This window comes from Pollicipes pollicipes, unplaced genomic scaffold (genome assembly GCF_011947565.3).
Source record: "Pollicipes pollicipes isolate AB1234 unplaced genomic scaffold, Ppol_2.1 Scaffold_3087;HRSCAF=3621_pilon_pilon_pilon, whole genome shotgun sequence".
In the NCBI taxonomy this organism is placed as follows: domain Eukaryota; kingdom Metazoa; phylum Arthropoda; class Thecostraca; order Pollicipedomorpha; family Pollicipedidae; genus Pollicipes; species Pollicipes pollicipes.
The window spans coordinates 46,809,974-46,830,263 of NW_023596225.1; the positions used below are offsets into that span (position 1 = coordinate 46,809,974).

The 20,290-nt window shown below is 47.4% G+C and overlaps 1 protein-coding gene across 1 annotated transcript in view; it reads right to left on the minus strand.

Annotated features, from left to right (window-relative positions):
* Window positions 1-3,962: 3,962 nt before the first annotated feature.
* LOC119090280 (cuticle protein 7-like) overlaps window positions 3,963-20,290 on the minus strand; it is a 63,581-nt gene continuing 47,253 nt past the window's right edge. The window contains exons 3-4 of the mRNA XM_037213064.1: window positions 5,992-6,289; window positions 3,963-3,985 (exon numbers count right to left, since the gene is read on the minus strand). Of these exons, the coding sequence (XP_037068959.1) occupies window positions 3,963-3,985; window positions 5,992-6,289 (321 nt within the window). The remainder of the gene's footprint in view (window positions 3,986-5,991; window positions 6,290-20,290) is intronic.

Sequence of the window (20,290 nt, forward strand, 5' to 3'; positions counted from 1 at the left end):
GCCAGGCGGTGTTCAAGACAACGAAGAATATTTTCGTACAGCCGTTCAGATCTGGTTTCCGTGAGCGCGGTTTCCAAACATAGTGGACATCAATTCGGTGGCTTTGCCCGACGGCCGTGTCCAGCACGTGAAGTACGTCACCGACAACTACGGCGGCTACAACGCTGAGGTCACCTACGAGGGAGAGGCCCAGTTCCCCGAGTACCACCCGGCTCCTGCCTACAAGGCTGCCGCCCCAGCCTACAGGGCTGCCGCTCCGGCCTATAAGGCTCCTGTCCCTGCCTACAAGGCTGTCGCCCCTGCCTACAAAGCTCTTGCTCCTGCCTACAGGGCTGTCGCTCCCGCCTACAAAGCTGCCGCTCCTGCCTATAGAGCTGTCGCTCCTGCCTACAAGGCCGCTCCCCCAGCCTACAAGCCCGTTTACAAGCCTGCTTACAGCTCTCCCACCCCGGCATACAAGGCTGCAGCATACTAGGAAACCACTGAGAATGACTTCCTTTTTAAATGCATGAGTGTTGTGTTGTGATGATTTTCGACCAGCCGTATTTCAATACAAGGGACTACGATCTGGAATAACAAACTATGAGCTATGGACCACGTGGTGTTGACTGAAGCGATCATGCGTTTTCCAGTGGGATAATTTCATTGATGCGACTGTGTTAAGGAATTGGCCTTTGCATGGCATATTGATGCGGTCCCAGTGGGCGTTCTAAGCTGGGATGTGGATGCGTGGGAGAGAGGGCCACTTTAGTCAGATCACCGGAAGAGGAACCATGCTAAATATTCAGAAACTTGGTAGAGGGGCTCTGTTCCCCGCTCCTCCTGGTTTCCGGGCACCTAGATCGCTTGGTGCGATGAGCCATCTTTTCATCAGTTGTTAGAAAAAACCATCATGATGGTTACGCTGACAAGCGATTCGTACCCAATTGTAACTTTTTTCTCACCCAATCAATTTGTATTTGGTAATGGTTGTGCCCAAATTCCCCGAAAAACGGGTAGCAAGTGCTTGATTTTTTTCAAAATTTTCTACCTCGCGATAACCTGATTGGAATGAAGAACAACTCGCTTGCTCCTTTCTGTACTAACTCCACGACCGTTCCAGGCAGAAAGGTGTGAGACTGACACAACGTTCCCAGCACTCAGCCCAACCGTAATTGTCAGGGTTGCCCGGGCCGCCACTGCGTACGTCACACATGTCACGGGACGTACAGCCAATAAGTTCCACAAGTCATGGTGCCAAGCCGACCATAGTTTGAGTTGACAGAAATCGCGTGCGGAAAATACACCGGACTAAAAGGGAATGGGAACGGGATTTTCGAACACCAGTCGTCACCATTTAGGCATCAGATCGCGGAAAGAAACCCACACCTCACACGCATCACACGACCAGGCAGAGCTGCAACCGAGCGTGATGACTTCACTGGTGGCGCTGAGATGATGTACAAATGTGTTGAGGAAATGCTGCTGTACGACTCCAACATCGAGCAGCCCTTCTGAAGGATTATGGTCTCATGGTCTCAAACATACGGATAAGAGACGCAAGGTTCTCCAGTATATCAGCCCGCAGCCCAGCCCGCCCCGCCCAGCTAGTGATCCAGTCCGAAAAGCCCACTATAATACATTGCTCATCCATCTAAATGCATTTCAATATTTGATAGCAATCGATCTACCATTCAATCTAACACAGCTATGCAAAATGTGGCACCCGTTTGCCGCGCCGCTCGAAAACCATTCTGGAAAACCTTGGGGGGTCAAAGTGGCTCCGACCCAAGCGCGTGTTGAGCTATTGCACATGCATGCTATCATTTCAGACCTATTTTAGACCCATACATTCGCACGCGCTCGGGTGGAGGTCAAGCTGACCCACACGCCGAAGTTGTTTTCTGGAGTGGAAAGCAAGCTGAAAGGAAAAAAATCATGATATCATGGATGCCCGGGCTACCCCGACACAGTCTCACCCAAAATACTGAGCACATCATCGCGGGCGTATAGGTCAGAAAATAGAGTGGACAAGGGTGTAAGGGGCAGCATGCGAGCTGTACTAAATCATCTTCAAAATGTTTGTGCGTACTGTGCGTAGTGCGTTAGATGCGTACTAGCTTACAATCGTTAATATGTATGTGCGATGTCTGATGCGTGATGCTTGAGGCCTATTCACTTGAAATTGTTTGCATGTATAAGTGATGTGTGATGCATGATACCTGTTTATCTGAATTCGTTTGCGTGCAGATATTTTTCGCGCATTTTAATCCGAAGTTGGATATACACTGCATCGTGATAATGGTTGGCAATGCTCAATACACTGAATGTTGGTGAGTTGTAAACAATCCGACTCGCTGTTTAAGAAAAAAAATCAAATGGAATTAGCGTGGAATTTTGAATTCACTACTCATGTCTGTTCCCATACACCCATGTAACTGGAATATCAATGCACCTATATCTTCTTTGTCCCGGTTACTCTAAGTAGAATAAGGCTAATGATACTGTCTTATCTATTTGTAAAATGTTCCTCGCAAATGCACTTTACAGCTTACGCAATCAATTTCTGCCAGAAAACTTTTTAAGCCATCACATTTTGATATATTAAAGTGAGCGTTCCATCTTCATTTCTGGTCTTAGCTGAAATAGCTATTTTATAGATTATTCGATGCAGTTCGCGGCCCTGACCTTCTGGCCGCACCCAAAGACCTCTGGTTTCTGAGCTATACGCCCGCGAAGATATGCAGACTTTTTCGTGCAGACTATTTCAAAGCCATTCAGGCATGCATGACGCTATAAAATGGTCATGTGATTCCTGCCGCCCCACAGGCCAGGCGGTGTTCAAGGCGAAGAAGAATATTATTGTACAGCCGTTCGGACCTGTCTACAGTCCGTGATCGCGGTTTCCAAATAAAATGGACGTCAATTCGCTCTCAAACAATTTTAAGCTAGTTGCGCAGAATAAGGCAGTAGTAATAGTCTCATTCCTCAGAGAAAAATCAGGAGAATAGAGATGTAGATGGGTTCATATTTCGATGAAGGCATGTTGCCAAAATATCAACCCATCAATATTTTCATTCTCCCGGCATTTCTCCGGGGAATAAGTCTATTACTACTGTCTTATCTAGGTGAATAATGTCACTCGAAAATGCACTGAACAACTTGCAAGCTGCACAAGCTTCAATCGGAAAGCACGCTTTATGCCTCTTAATTTAGGAAGTTGGATGTGGTTTCTTTACGGGCTAGCTATCACAAAATTAAGACTTGCAATCGAATAACTTAATATGACGAGCCCAGAAGGACAATGGGTTAGCTAGACAATTATCGCCCGTACTGCCATCTCTTGCCGAGCTTGAAGTACTACAAGTAACTGCAAATTTCGACGGATAGTTTGGTGGCGCGACAACGCCATACAAACGTTCCATGACGCAATCAAACACTGCCGAATTAAGGAGCATGTTTACTAAATGGAGAAATTGTGCTGCCTAGAGGATCCTTCCCATTTAAAAGCAGATCAATAGTTATAAGTGACATAATTTCATTTTATGCCCGGTTCGTTGCGGACGCGTCAGTTCCTTGTTCCGCTGCAGACCATGATGACGGTGCTCCGAGATCACGGCGGCTATAACACCCTCTCCCGGCGCCGACCTCCCTGCAGGCGGCAATGAGTAATCACACAGCTTTTGCCGTGCAGCTGTGAGCTCCCATTGTCTGCTGGTGTGAACAGAATCATAGCGGCGCCGAAACGGCCAAGTGCAGCGATCCGCTCCAGCGTGACCGACCGAAAGGTCACATACCGCTTCTCCCTTCCGCGAGACAGGGGACGGGGAGCGGGCGCGCGCTGTCCGCGTGGCCGCCGACGCCGACGCGGCGCGGTCGGCCCGCCGCCGGCCGCCGACGAGGCTCGGAGCGGCTCGGTCCGGCCGCACCAGGTGGGAGACGCTGTCGAGAGGCGATCCGACGAGCGCTTTGCCGTCCGCCGTTCAGATAGGGTGAGTGCCGACGCCTGGTGGTACAGCCAGGTCTGACTCATCCTCACGTTGTGCCGCCTTCAGACACGGCCCACGCCAGGACATGAATGGTGCAATACAACAGACGCAACTGCGCTGCCAACTCGGACAGAGTGACATAAAAAACCGACTCAAGAGAGCGGCTCCAACAGACGTGTCAGGCCCCGAGCCAGGGGACGCACCACCAAAGAAAAATCAAAGTTGGAAAGAAACGTACCTTATGTCTCGGAGCGTTGCATGCGTCGGTGATCAAGCAAGTGCACTGCATCATAACCACTTCCGTACCAGAGCCTGTATTCAACAATTCCAGCTCTAGTACGGACCAAATTCCCGACACAGCACCGACCTCAGGTTCCAAACAGCATTTCTGTCCTCTTCTGAAAGCGCACCCATCACCGCAATCCGCGTGCCGAGGCCAAGAAGCACCTTCCCCACAGATATCGCCTCATCCCCCACCCCCATCCGATATGCATCCATCCGTCAGAAGAAGTCTTCCACCTCTTCTCCACCAACCCACGCGAATTTCACCCTGTACTCAACTTCGCATGCTCCCACTCGCTGTCACGCGCCGAGACAAACACGCGCTCTCGCCGGCGTCAGAAAACGGCTGTCCCAGTGACCGCTGCCCGTGGCGGCCGGCCGGCCCACGGCTCCGGCGGGTGGCCGCAGAGGCGGGCCCAGGTAAGCCCATTAGTAATTCCGTCGTCATAAATTGCTGAACATTTAGGGTGATCATTTAACCTAGAAGCATCGGCGTACACAGCACAGTTTTCTTAATGAATGACAATGAATTTATTCAACGTTCGTTAAAAATAACCTGTTGTGACGAACTGTTTGATATTTTTAGGACCGTGGCTGAGTTTAATTAATAGTGTTACCATAGTTTGCTTGTTGTTAGTTGCGAGTTTGCTGCACTTTTGCTACATATGATAAAATGAGTTCCTTGCGTCGGATAGCTAGAATTATAACGTGGGCTTCCACCCCAAGCGCTGCAAATGGAGACGTACGCAATACTCCTTGTGTAATCCGCAATAACGTGTTTCGGATGGCAGCCAGAGACTGAAGAGCGTGTTCATTGCTCCCCTGCATGTGCCACGTGCCGTATTTAATGATAAGAAGAGCCAAAAATTTGTGTAAACGTGCTTAAGTATGGCGGTCGGCACCGTACAGTGACCCAGAGATGCGGGGGACGAAATTCAGTGTTTTGAAGCGTTTAGAATGAGCATGCTCCACGCACGTTGGCACTGAATCTTAGGGCCAGTGCGATGCCGGTGAGCTTAAAAAATAGAACAAAAAGAGTACAGTCTGACCCAACAAGAACTGAAAAGTGCACAAAATGTGGCATGCTCCCGAAAATGCAAATGACGTTTGCCACAGCCGGATCAGATAAAGTCGCATGCTGGAAACGCAAGAATACTTTTGTCAGAGCCGCATAACTCGAACAAATCATTTTATTAAAATGCAGCTGGTGAGGAAGCGACAAGTGCCGTAACCTGCACAGTAAGAAAAAAACATAAGGAACCGTTCTCACCCTGTGACTAATACGTCGCTGGCTTGAAAGCCGGGGCGGGGAGAGCTGTATACGGACTTGTGGACAGGCTTGTAGGCCGGAGCAGCAACCTTGTAGGCAGGGGCAGGATGGCTGTAGTCAGACTTGTGGACAGGCTTGTAGGCCAGAGCGGGAGAGCTGTATACGGGCTTGTGGACAGGCTTGTAGGCCGGAACAGCAACTTTGTAGGCAGGGGCAGGATGGCTGTAGCCAGAATTGTGGGCAGGCTTGTAGGCTGGAGCGGGAGAGCTGTAAACGGGTGTGTGGATAGGCTTGTAGGCCGGAACAGCAACCTTGTAGGCAGGGGCAGGATGGCTGTAGCCAGAATTGTGGACAGGCTTGTGGGCCGGAGCGGGGAGAGCTGTAAACGGGTTTGTGGACAGGCTGTAGGCCGGAGCGGGATGGCTGTAGGTAGGCTTGTAAGCCGGGGCAGCAGTCTTGTAGGCAGGGGGCAGGGTGGTATTCGGGGGTAATGGGCCTCTCCCTCGTAGGTGACCTCAGCGCTGTAGTCGCCGTAGTTGTCGACGACGTAGTTGACGTGCTGGATACGGCCGTCGGGCAGAGCCACCGAGTAATATCCCTGGGTGTTGTGGCCATCGCTCTCCTCCCTCTTGGCGAAGTTGGTGCCGGTGTAGTCGTCGTTGACGGCGTACTCGTAAGCGAACGGCTTGATCTCCTCCTTGTACTGGGGCTCCGGGTGGCTAGAGACCGGCTTGTAGGACGGGGCAGGGTGGTAGGGGGACGGAGCGGGCTTGTAGCCCGGCGTCTCCAGCGCCGGGGCGGCGGCAGCGACAGCCAGCACGGCGGCAACGAGGAAAGCCTGCAATGACATAGGGGGCATGTCACGGAAGCGGCAGCCATTTTTATAGCGCATGTTTTGCTGAGATAAATCTGATGACCTCGGTACCCATGCAATACATTTCTCACTCCTTTAACTGCAGTTCACTTTGCTAAAAATTATCGCTCCAAGCAGCTAACAGGACACCACACCAACCGCATCATCCCAGCCCTTACCTGCATGGTGTGTTCTGATGGCCGGTGTGCAGTACAAGTGGTGCCTACTTTTGAGCTCCTTTCCCTTTTATAGGTCGCCCGCTTACCACTGGTAGACGTTCACGGTCAGGTTCCAGTGAACGAGCGGCGCCCAGTGCCGCAGGCTGTGCTGACGAATTCGCACGGAATGATCTGGCACACTCCCGCCCCATAGAAGTTTAGCTTAATGTGACCCTTAAGCCGGGTCATGATTATATAGGATGTTGGATGTGCGCAGGCATAGGCGTTGGAACACTTCAGAAAGTGGGGGCCAGGCTGATGGTATATTCAGGAACTTTTGCTGGGAAGGAAATCCAGTGACCGACGGGGAGGGGGGGGGGGCTGGTAGATGTGGAGGTCTTGTCCGCTAATAATTAACGTAACAAGTTTTGGAAGTGGATGAAATGTCATGGCTGCAATGCCAGATATATATATATATATATATATATATATATATATATATATCTATATAGTCTCTCTCTCTCTCTCTCTCTCTCTCTCTCTCTCTCTCTCTCTCTCTACGGCTGTTTCTCACCGATGCACAATCTTACCCGTTCGACTCACCTTTGTCATTCGGCAAGTGCGGCTTTCCAGCTAGCTGCCCAAGATTGTTCGGTCACTTCAACATTATTTTCACTGGGGAGGCGAAATTCCACGAGCAGGAAGGAATTTTTCTGCAGCTGCATTTTAATAAAATGATTTTCTGGAGTTATGCGGCTCTCACAAAAGTATGCTTGCGTTTCCAGCATGCGAATTTATCTAAGCCGCCTGTGGCAAACGTCATTTGCATTTTCGGGAGTATGCCACATATTGTGCACTTTTCAGTCATTGTTGGATCAGATTATACTCTTTGTTTTCTTTTTAAGCTCATCGGTATCGCACTTGCCCTAAGATTCAGTGCCGACGTGCGTGGAGCATGTGTTCCAAACGCTTCAAAACACTGAATTTCGTCCGACGCATCTCTAGGGTCACTGTACGGTGCCGACCGCCACACTTAAGCACGTTTGCATACATTTTGGCTCTTATCATTAAATACGGCTCCATGGCTTATGCAGGGGAGCAATGAGCACGCTCTTCGGCCTCTGGCTACCATCCAAAACACGTTATTGCGGATTATACAGGGAGCATTGCGTACGTCTCCAATTTCAGCGTTTGGAATGGACGCCAACGTTATGCTCCCAGCTATCCGACGAAAGGAATACATTTTGCGATGTGTAACGAAAGTGCCGCAGGCTCGCAAAGAAACAAACAACAAACAAACTCAGTCTACTGTAGCACTATAAGTTACATCCGAGCACCTTCCTAAAGATCTCAAACTGTTCGTCAGATTATATTTAACAAACGTTGAATAATCCGATTGGCATTCATTCAAAGAATTGTGTTGTGTACACCGATGGTTCTAGGTTGAATGACCACCCTGAATGTTCATTTATTTATTACGGAGGTTGCTTTAAAAATTGTCGGTTATCAAATGGTACCTCCGTTTACTTGGTAGAGCTGCTTGCTCTTCTCCTTGCGTTTCAACATCGTCAGCAACACATTCATTCTCCGAGCACAATTGCGATCTGTCCGGGTTACATGGCAGATGTAAAATCGCTTAACTACCCAGACGTTACTCCCCACTTCCGTGTCCACCTCATCAATCTGCATCATATATTACGCTCACAGGACATTCATATATTACCTACATATACCATATCTTACACTCACAAGACATGACTTTGGCCATTAAATCTTGTATTATATTTTCTGTGTATTCCAGGTTATATAAACATCATGGGGCATTAAACGGGCAAGTTCATTGACTCAAGAAGCTTTGATCCTTTAACATCACATAAATCCCCGTTCGTTCTAAATGTATTCGTCTTCAACTCTGACAATGATAAGACATGTTTGACTACGACAATGGACAAACAACACTAGAACGCTGCTTCATGACATAAATTTCTGCATGACACTTTAGCCATCAATGTATCGTAAAGGCCTTTTGGCGAAGAAGGTGTTGGCTTGTCTGCGAGCCGGACACAGTATATACTCGCCCAAAATCACACATATTTGCATCGCCCTCGTCCCTGCTCGTAGCCGTGCAATTATCCACATTAGGGCAAACACTGGTATTGAGTGCAACAAACTTAAGCAATAGCGAAATGCCGCGAATACCTATTCCTTTCGCACAACATCAAATTCTCTTTAAAATCTTTCTTAGTGGCGACCATTCACAATTGCTCGATCTACTTTTCAATTTCTCGAGCTTGCCAATGATATTCACGTGATATAAGCGATCGTAGCGGATACCTCGCTCCTGCATGTTTTTACTAACTCACGAAGCAACAGTGCGCATTTGAAATAATGAAATAAAAATAACGACTGACATGAAAAACAAAACTTTAATGATCATACCTGAGTACGAAGTTATGCCTGAGTTATCGACCTTTAAAGGAATGCTCCAGACTTGAAACCATGAAAGCATGCATCAGATACGATGAAACAAACTCACAGGCAGTGGGAAGTTAACAAGGAAGGCCCCTCCCCATATTGCAATATAGCGCGTTACTAACGGGCTCACCTGGGCCCGCCTCTGCAGCCACCGCCGGAGGCGTGGGCCGGCCGGCCGCTACGGTCAACGGTCACCGGGACGGCCGTTTTCTACGCCGGCGAGAGCGCGTGTTTGTCACGGCGCGTGACACTGAGTGGGGACATGCGAAATTGAGTCCAGGGTGAGACTCGCGAGGAGTGGTGGAGAAGAGCTGAAGACTTCTTCTGACGGTCGGATACATATCGGCTGGGGGTGGGGGATGAGACGACATCTGTGGGGAAGGCGCTTCTTGGCCTCGGCACGCGGATTGCAGTGATGGGTGCGCCTTCAGAAGAGGACAGAAATGCTGTTTGAACCTGAAGTCGGTGCTGCGTCGGGAATTTGGTCCGTACTAGAGCTGGAATTGTTGAATACAGGCTCTGGTATTGAAGCAGCTCTGGTTTGATGGCGGTGCGTTTGGTGGTGCGTCCCCTGGCGCGGGGCCTGACACGTCTGTTGGAACCGCTCTCCCGAGTCGGTTTTTATGCCACTCCGTCCAATGTGGCGACGCAGTTGCGTCTGTTGTGTCGTACCATTCATGTTCTCGCGTGGCCCATGTCTGTAAGGCAGCACAGCGTAAGGGTCAGACCCGGCTGTGAGACCAGGGCCCCGTTCTTCTGACCAAATGGAAGCCCGTTCCTTACTTCGAGTAAGCCCAGTCGATGGATGACGTAACTACCGACTTACCTATGACGTCACGGCCCAAGTCCATTCCCTACTTGGCCGAGAGGCGAAGTGCGGTAGCTCGTGGTTATTTACATAGCAACTCATACCAACTCCCGCGACGCATTTGCGGATGGGGTAGGGTGGACGTGGAGGGTTTCCTCGAGGCCCCTAGATCTGCCATTTATAAGTTACGCTATTGCCATACAGTGATTTACTACTGTTGGTTAAAAAATGTTTTAGTCAGACTTATTTTCTTTCCCCTAATGATAGTTCGTCGGGGGTTGCAGGCCACGGCATACCTGGTCGAGACGCAGTAGGTACACTAATGTGTCAGCCATCATTGCCTGCTTAGTGATTCGATCGCAAATGCACACTTATAGGCATTGTTACTTAACTCCTTTGCCCAGGTGCTACTGCATTTTATCAGCGAAAGTATTCCTGTAAGGGTAAATTGATTTGTTTCATAGGTCTGATTGATTATCTTGAATTACCAGACTGCACAGGACATGGTTTGGTAGAGGTTAAACAAACAAACTTGCAGTTGTGTTACCTTAAGCATGATTGTTATGCTGCATGAAAGTTATGTTATTGATATCGTTGCCCTTATTTTGTATGTCACTTATTCAATGACCTGTACCTTCACTGCATGCCTGACAGATTACAATCAACATGGGGATGGTGGAGTTTTGAAACCCTTATGCTGGACAGTGTGCCATGGTGACATTACCTAAAATTTATGTTAGCACTGGTATGATTAAGGCACTGGTATGTTTTCAGAATACCTTATTAATAAGTAGAAAGGATGTGAGGTTAATTTCACTGATTAATTGCTGGTGGTATTGAAGCATGTGGAAGTACAAGACAGGAGTATAAATTGTAATAGCTTGAAACATTTTTATTGATGATAAAGGTCATATGCATAATTTTAAGCAATGTGCTCTGTACTGATCAAGCTTTTACCTGTCCTTATCTTAATTGCATTGAATCTTCTATGATTCGATGATTAGTATGCATACTTTCGCCAAAGGAAACGTTCACTAGTGGCCATGGCTTTGTCTGCTGTGTTTGACAAGGTGGGTGAGTCCTAAAAAAAATTGATGCATGTCATAGATATCATCATCTTGTATTTAAGTATTGTTTGAATGAAGTTTTTACCCTCATGATGTAACCTAAATGGTCAGTTATGAAAGGCAGGGAACACTTAATTCTTAAAATGCAATGTGCCAAATGTTAACACCTGTGGGTGAGATATGACATGCACTGGGCAATCAAACAATGGAATAGCCACACTGTATGTTGCCCAAAGTAATCCCAGTAACTGGGTGTGCACAAATTGTTGTCTTTCTAGATGTGGAGTCTCCACGCTTTTCAGTATATGTTCCTTCCAAAGATACCCCCTGCTGCTCCGTAACTGCCTGTTTCCCAAAGTGTGTTTGTGCTGATTTGAATGTAATGAATTGGCTGTTCTTTCCGATCTGCTCTTATCTTTCTCAATCTTCACATTACAACGTTTAACTGTAGCAAGCTGCATGCAACATCTTTGCCATGAGGTGGTCAGTGATGTGCCTGTCGCTTGTGATGCCCATCCACAGCACTCGCAGGTTCTGTATGCTAGAAAGCAACAGTGCACCGATGTCGGTCCGTTCCACGGGATCTGCCTCGTGGGGCTCTGCAGGCACATGTCATCCGCTGCCCCACTGCTCGTGGTACACAATGCAATGACTGATGCATGGTGCAATGATCAATGTAATAATAACCTCAGCCACATTGCCCATGTTTTTCACTTCTAAATGTTTTAGCTGCTACAGGTTGCTTTTCAGCATGCTGAAAGCACGTTCAATTTGGACACGTGTTTTTTTGTATGGTCTGTTGAAGTGGCGCTGAGTGGGGCTGAGGTGATCGTTGTTTCAGGAAGGGGTGATGATCTTCAGGGTAAGGGAAAGCTCCTGTCCTCGATGAGGTGTGTGTTAGATGGGATAAGCTGCCGCCGATGCTCCCTGAGGTCGCAGCAGAGGGGGGCCTTCTCCGAAAAAACACGAGAATCGTGGGCGGATCCCGGGACCCTGCAAGTACATCAGTGAGCGCGCCGCGGTGATCCCAAGCAGCCAGTAGATGTTACTGTTTGGCGATGTTTGTGGGCGTTATGAGCAGCTGCTATCTCCTTGCTGGGTGCATCCATGAAGAGAAAGGACCCGTCGACGGCTGCAACCACACCCGGGTAGCCGGCGCACGCTGCAAAGCCTGCGATAGGTTTCATGTAGCCGCGCTCCTATTGGCCACGCGATGGCGTCACCTGCGCGCGGCAGCAGCATTCTTGCAACATGTTGTCAGATACTAGTGTGACCCAGATTTTGAAGTTCCAAACTTGTCGCCAACGGAGTGTTGGGGTACTGGGCTAGGTACGATATTGCAGCGCAGGCATCACATCTTCCAACGGACGCTTCTTTTTGCCTCTGCGCTGGCCATGATTGTCATAATAAGGAGCCAGTTTTGCCTAGAGATTTGAGGAAAAAACTTGCGCAAGATACGAAACTGCGATTTGAAATCTTCGTCATCATGTCCTGGAACCACGTCATGTACATCATTTCTGTTCTGTTTACGCGACCTTGGCGCTTTGGCAGGGCCAGAACCGATACGTCGGCGCGTGCGCCACTGTAAGTCACTTTCTGGATCCCGTAACATAAACAGTTTGTCTGGATAGTATGATTGTGGGAAAGTGTGTCTATGCCTTAGAATGCTTTGGAATGTAAACATACTGCATAACCTGCCGCCACAAGTTTCCATGGATGTTGTTCTTCTGTGTGTCTATATGTAGAACTCTCCTTCAAGCGACTTGTAACAACATGAGATTTCTCCCCGCACACGTGCTCCGAGCAAAGCTGTATCCCTGCTTGCAACCACACGCGCTAAACCTCTTCCAGGCGTAACAAAATATATGGACGACCTGAATATACATGAACGATGATTTTAGCTGGCGTAAGGCGTTAAGTTGACCAGTGCCTGGTGAACTTTGTGTCCGTGAGACGATCGATTGCATGTGGTTACGCGTGCGCAACGCTAGAAATAATGTAGCGTCTTTTTGAGTCGAGGGCGATGATCTGCCATTCTCTGCCTCTGATATTCTCGTTAATGTAAGTCGTTATGGTATAGGGAGATGTTGAGAGATACACCTGAAGTATTTGTACATTTGTACATTGAAGTAATTTGACTGCCCCGACTCGTCAACATGATCTCTGCTGCGCGTGAAATGTGTGTTGGGAAACAGCTGATTTTACTCGCCGCCATGTTGAGGAGTTACTTGAAGCGTTCTCCATGACGTAGATGACGTAGCTGTGGGACCTCATAGGTTGTTACCTGAAGGGGCGGAGCATCTGGCAGCATTTTCGCATCAAAAACGGGGCCAGGCGTCGGCACGCACCCTCTCTGCACGGCGGACGGAAGAGGATCGCCTCTCGACGGCGTCTTTCGTCTGGACCCGGCCGGACCGAGCCGATCCGAGCCTCGTCGGCGCCGGTTGGCGGTGACCGGCGGCGGGCACGGACCGCGCCGCGTCGGCGTCGGCGGTCACGCGGGCGGCGCGCACCCGCTCCACGTCCCCTGTCTCGCGGGAAGGGAGAAAGCGGCATGTGACCTCACGGTCGGTCACGCTGGAGCGGCTCGCTGCCTCGGCCGTTTCGGCGCCGCTATGGTTCTGTTTACTGGCACCAGCCAATGAGAGCTGACAGCTGCTCGGCAAAAACTATCCGATTACTCATTGCCGCCTGCAGGGAGGTCGGCGCCGGGAGAGAATGCTTATAGCCGCCGTGGTCTTGGAGTGCCGTCATCATGGTCTGCACCGGAACAAGGAAGAGACGCGTCTGCGACGAGCAGAGCATGAAATGAAATAATCTCACTTATGACTATTGATCTGCTTTTAAGTGGAAAGGATCCTCCAGGCAGCACAATCTTTCCATTTAGTAAACATGCTCATCAATACCGGCATTGTTTGATTGCGTCATTGAACGTTTCTATGACGTTGAGGGTACCGCCAAACTAGCCGTCGAAGTTTGCAGACCCTGGTAGTCCTTCAACCTCGTCAAGAGATGGCAGCACGGGCAATATTTTTTCGCCGAACCAGATATCGCCATCGGGCCTGTCTTCTGAAGTTATCCGATTGCGAGTCTTCATTTTGTTATAGGTATCCAGTGAATAAATCATGTCCAACCTCTTAAATTAAGAAGCACAAACGTGCTTTGTGACTGAAGCTTGCGCAACTCGTGAGTTGTTCAGTACATTTTCGAGGAATATTATTCACGTAGATAAGACAGCAGTAATAGCCTTATTCCTCGGAGAAAAACCGGAAGAACAAACCTATCGATGGGTTGATATTTCATCAACACACCTTTATCAAAATATCAACCCACCTATATCTCCATTCTCCTGATTTCTCCAAGGACTAAGTTTTTACTACAATCTTACCTTGTGCAGCTGGCTTAAAATTGTTTTGAGAGCGAATTGACGTCCGCTTTATTTGGAAACCGCGCTCACGGACGTCAGATCTGAACGGCTGTACGAAAATATTCTTCTTTGCCTTGAACACCGCCTAGCCTGTGGAGCGGCAGGATTTGAATGACCCTTCTGTGACGTCATGCATGCCTGAATGGCCTTGAAATTGTCTGCACGAAAAAGTCTGTATATCTTCGCGGGCGTATAGCTCCGAAACCAGAGGGCTTTAGGTGTTAAGATGGTCAGGCCGGTGAACTGAAAGGAATAATCTTCAAAACAGTTATTACAGCTAAGACCAGAAATAAAGGTGGAACACCCGCTTTAATAAATCAGACTGTGCTGGCTAAACGACTTGTTCTGCCAGGCATTGATTGCGTAACTTGCTACGTGCATTTGCGAGGAGCATTTTGCACGTAGATAAGACAGTACCATCAGCCTTATTATACGTGGAGCAACCAGGAGAAAGGTGATAAAGATGCATTGACGTGTCAGATACATGCGTTTATTGACACAAATATGAGTACTTAATTCAAAATTACATGCCGATTTCACTTGTTTGTTCATTTTTAAACAGCGAGTCATATTTTTTACAATTCACCAACCTTCAGGATAAGGAGCATTGCGAACCACTATCACGATGCAGTGTATATCCAGCTTCGGATTAAAATGCGCGAAAAAAATCCGCACACGCAAACGAATTCAAGCAAACAGGCATCACGCATCACGCATGACTGATGCATGCGAACGAATTCAAGTGAATAGGTTACAAGCATCACACATCAGACCGCTCACACATACTAGGGACTTAAAGCTAGCACGCATCACGCCTGAAGGCACTGATTACATTCGCATAATTGGTCATAGCAGCCCTGTATGTTAGGACTTCGTCACTGATTTTCTGCAAGAATCTATCTACTTATTTTGCTGTCTGGATAGCCCTGTGCTTCCTAGAGGACTTTGATATTTAAAAGAGGTATATTGTCCATACCCCTTGGGTTTCAGCCTGAGTGTGATTGAGAATGGTCGCCGAAATGAATGCATGCATGAATGAATGATGCGTGATGTGTGGTGATCGTTTACTTCACTCCATTTGCATGCGCACACATTTTTTTGGCGTATTTTTGTCTTAAATTGGATAGACGCCACATGGTATTTATGGCTGTCAGTTACAGCCTATTCAATCTTCAGAATGTTGGTGATTTGTGTTCTCGCTGTTTTGTTGCTAGCGTCTTAAAAAAAGCGTATCTCTCCTTTCTCCTGGCTATTCTACCATGAATAAGGGTAACAGTGCAGTCCTACGAAACATTGGTTGCAATGACAGATTCGATACTCTAAGCTGCCAACTATGATCACGAGTAACGTTGCTGAGCAAAAGCAGCGACAAACAATAAAAAACAAAGAAAACAAAAGCGCACCCTTGAAAACTAATGCACGAGAATCTGCACCTTGTTGCGGACTCGTGCAAGCAATGTTACTAAAAGATGTCAAAAATGACCAGTCACCAGTGATCTCAAATTTTAACACCCGCTGCACTGTTCTGCACTAAGGGCTACAGGAAACAGGCGTTAAGGCGGGAGGGTTTGATGACCCGCACCGAGTGTTAGTACAGAACATTTCTTACCACGATGGTCAATCACCACGGGCATTGCCCGGCTATAAGAACATTCCAGGAATGCGCATGCTCACCTCCTGGCACCGAAAAAAGCATACGGTACAGCGAATGGCTACCCAAAACAGAGATGACTACGCCGAAAGGGGTTTGATGACTTGCACCAAGTATCCGCGTGCAGATGAATTTGCAAGCGGGTATGGGTGTCCATAACAACGAATATAGGGCTTCTTCTAAATGTCCATAAACAAAGGTTTACCCAGAGCCCATGAAGACATTCGGATGTTCAGCCCCGGAAGAAGTGGCTGATGTGTTAAAACCACACAGTCTGAGCAGCTCATTTTATTGAAATAAAACAGGGCAAAGAGCATCATAGCACAACATTCATGAGTTTCAACAGAAGGTCGTTCTCAGTATTTGACTAGTACGCCGCAGCCTTGTATGCTGGGGAGGGAGAGCTGTAAGCAGACTTGTGAACAGGCTTGTAGGCCGGGGCAGCAGCCTTGTAAGCAGGGGCGGGATGGTACTCGGGGTAATGGGCCTCGCCCTCGTAGGTGACCTCAGCGTTGTAGCCTCCGTAGTTGTCGACGACGTACTTGACGTGCTGGACACGGCCGTCGGGCAGAGCCACCGAGTAATATCCCTGGGTGTTGTGGCCATCGCTCTCCTCATTCTTGGCGAAGTTGGTGCCGGTGTAGTGGTCATTGACGGCATAGTCATAAGCGAACGGCTGGGCCACCTCCTTGTACTGGGGCTCCGGGTGGTAAGAGGCCGACTTGTAGGACGGGGCGGGGTGGGAGGGGGCCGGAGAGGGCTTGTAGCCCAGCGTCGCCGGTGCCGGGGCGGCGGCAGCAACAGCCAGCACGGCGGCAATGACGAAACCCTGGAATGCCACAAGGGATGTGCTATTATAAAAACAATAGGCCCTGCATTCTGGCATCTTTACTATTTTGCCATGCATCTCGTTAGCGTGTTTGTAATGCAACACTGTTTATCAACGCTCCCGCCACGATGCACTTCTCGGAAAGATCTCTAACATATGACATCTAAGCCCACCAGTATTATTCGTGAATGAGTTACCTGCATGTTATGTCTTGGTGGCTGAGGGTGCAGTGGAACTGGTACATGCATCCACAGTGCCTCGGCTTTTATAGATCGGCCGCGGGCCGCTGATGAAAGGTCACAAGCATTGCTTCACTGATCGTGTGGCTCCCGCTACCACCAGCTGGTCTGGTGACATGATAGGTTAACACGGAACCACGGCCACTGCCGGATACTCGTGCAACTGCTAGAGAGCAATTGAGGCGCCCATTATGTTTCGTGTTCACTTACACATAAAGCCAGATGTTAGCATGTCACGAGAAATGCACCGGTAAAGGTCCATATAGATGGTAAAGAAAATATGATTTGAAGAAGAGTGGTCGTACCTCTTTATATTTCTACCGTTTTATCTATACGTATTCACAAACAAACACAAACACACACACCACACACACACACACACCACACACACACACACACACACACACACACACACACACACACACACACACACACACACACGAACGCTTACATTGATATATATATATATATATATATTATATATATATATATATATATATATATATATATATATATATGCAGTTGTATATTTACATACACATGCATATACGCATATATAATATATATATATATAATATATATATATATATATATATATATATTGTTCATCGCACGTCACAGCTTGACCTGCATTGAGAAGTTGTTGACGCAAGCATTTGCTGTTTCTGACAGTAGACCTTGAATTAGGTTTATTTTCATGGATAATTTCAACGATGGATAGCTTTCAGAGCGACCAAAAGTTTCGCAAGACTAAAAGCATCGAAAGTGAGGTTTGTTCGTTGTACTGTGTTTAGCTTGTATGCTTCATTCATCAATGACTATCATTATGCTTAGGCAAGGATTGATGATAGTGCGTACCGGCAGGTACGTCCAATCACATCTCTAAAATATACAATAGGCTGTAGAGCCATTCAAGACTATATGATGTAACGCACCGAGAAGGTAACAAAAAAAAAAGAAAGAAAACAGTGGTCGACGCAAGCTGCTCAAAATAAGTTATACTGCATTAATTTACTGGTCATGTCACTCTGCACCTCAATCACCGGCGCAGGGTTTCAGAACAGGCGGTGACGTTTAATGCACAGTGTATTTGTGGAAAACTGATCTTAAAAATTAAAGATCGAAATGATGATTAAATTTGATTAGATTAGATTAAAGATTAAAGATTAGGAATAAGATAAAATATTTAAATAATGCGATGACGCTAAGTCAAGGGCCCGGAAACTAAAACAATGCGTCAAAAAGCTCGTCAGTGCTGAGTCAGCAGTTGTTTTTAATCAAAGATGTATAAAAGAAAGGATTCTACGAATATTTCAAGCATATAAGTTTATTGTTTATATACATATATATATACAATATATATATAGTATGGAATATATATTACATAATATATATATATATATATATATATATATATATATATGATATATGCATACATACATATTTACATACATAGATAGATCTACCTTAGATATGAATACATATGCATGTACATATGTATATATTTTTAGATCTCTGTATAGATCTCTCTATTTATTTAGTAGACCTCTATTTATTTACATACATAGAGAGATCTACTTATATATGAATACATATGCATGTACATATGCATATATAGTATATACATATCTATCTATCTATATCTATATATCTATGTATACATATAGGTACAAACACACGTTTGTGTGTACCTAACACGTCAAGTTATGCCTAAATGATGTCATTATAGTCAAGTTATATCAAGTTGTACAGATATAACCGTGGATATATGAATAGATCCCGCCCTGCTTCTTCATGAATCATATTTTCTTTGCCATCTATGCCAACAAACAAAAGGCTTGGCAAGACGCGCCCATTCAAAATTATGTGTAAGGTGAAGTAATTAGTAAATGAATACATAATTGCTTTCCAATAGTTGGGCGTGTATCCGGGAGTGACTGTGGTCCCGCGCTAATGAATGGTGTCACGAGTCCAGCCTGCAGTAGCGGAAACTACCCGATCACTGAGCCAGTGCCCATGACCTTTCATCAGCGGCTGGCAGCCAACCTATAAAAGCGAAAGCACTGTGGAAGTAGACATCACTTCTATTGCGCACCTGGCCGCTACAACACAACATGAAGGTATCTCCTTGAAGAACATTTTGGGCGTGGAACATTACCAAATGCAAGGAACATTTCGGGAAGTGCATCGCAGTAGGAACAGTGATAAAATATGTTTCATCAGAAACGTGGTTCTCAGGTGCACTGTAACATCAAATAGACGCAAAATAACTGACTTATGATAGCACATCGCTTGTGGCGTTGCAGGGTTTCGTCGTTACCGCCGTGCTGGCTGTTGCCGCCGCCGCCCCGGCACCGGAGACGCCGGGCTACAAGACCGCTCCGGCCCCCTACCACCCGGCCGCCTCCTATAAGCCGGCCTCTTACCACCCGGAGCCCCAGTACAAGGAGGAGGCCAAGCCGTTCGCCTACGACTACGCCGTCAACGACCACTACAGCGGCACCAACTTCGCGAAGAAGGAGGAGAGCGATGGCCACAACACCCAGGGATATTACTCGGTGGCTCTGCCCGACGGCCGTGTCCAGCACGTCAAGTACGTCGCCGATGACTACGGCGGCTACAACGCCCAGGTCACCTACAAGGGAGAGGCCCAGTTCCCCGAGTACCACCCCGCTCCTGCCTATAAGGCCACTGCTCCGGTGTACAAGTCTGGTTACAGCTCTCCCGCCCCAGCACACAAATCTCCGGTATACTAGTCAAACCCTGACAACGACCTGCTATTTAAATGCATACATGTTGTGTTGTGATTATTTCTGACCAGCTGTATATGAATACAAGGAACTACGGTCTGAATTAACAAGCTATGAAGTATGGACCATGTGGTCTTGACTTAGTGGCAATGTGTTTTTCACCGGGATAATTCCGGGAATGCGGCTATGTTGAAGGAATTAACATTCTTATGACATACTAGTGCGGCCCATGTGAATATCCTTCCAAGTAAGGATGTGGGTGCGTGGGGGCAAGGGCCATTTTAGTCATTTTTTTCCAGTCATCGCCGATAGAGGGACAATGCCACGTTTTCAGATGGCTGGGAAAGAAGCTTTGTTCCCCGCTCTCCTGGTTTTTCGCGCACCTTTATTGGTAGGTGGAATGATTCATCTTTATATCTTTGGCAAGAAAAAGATCGGTATAATGACAGGGTTGATTAGAGATTCTTACCCGGTTGTAACTGTCTTCTTACCAAAGCAAGTAGTCCTGTAAAG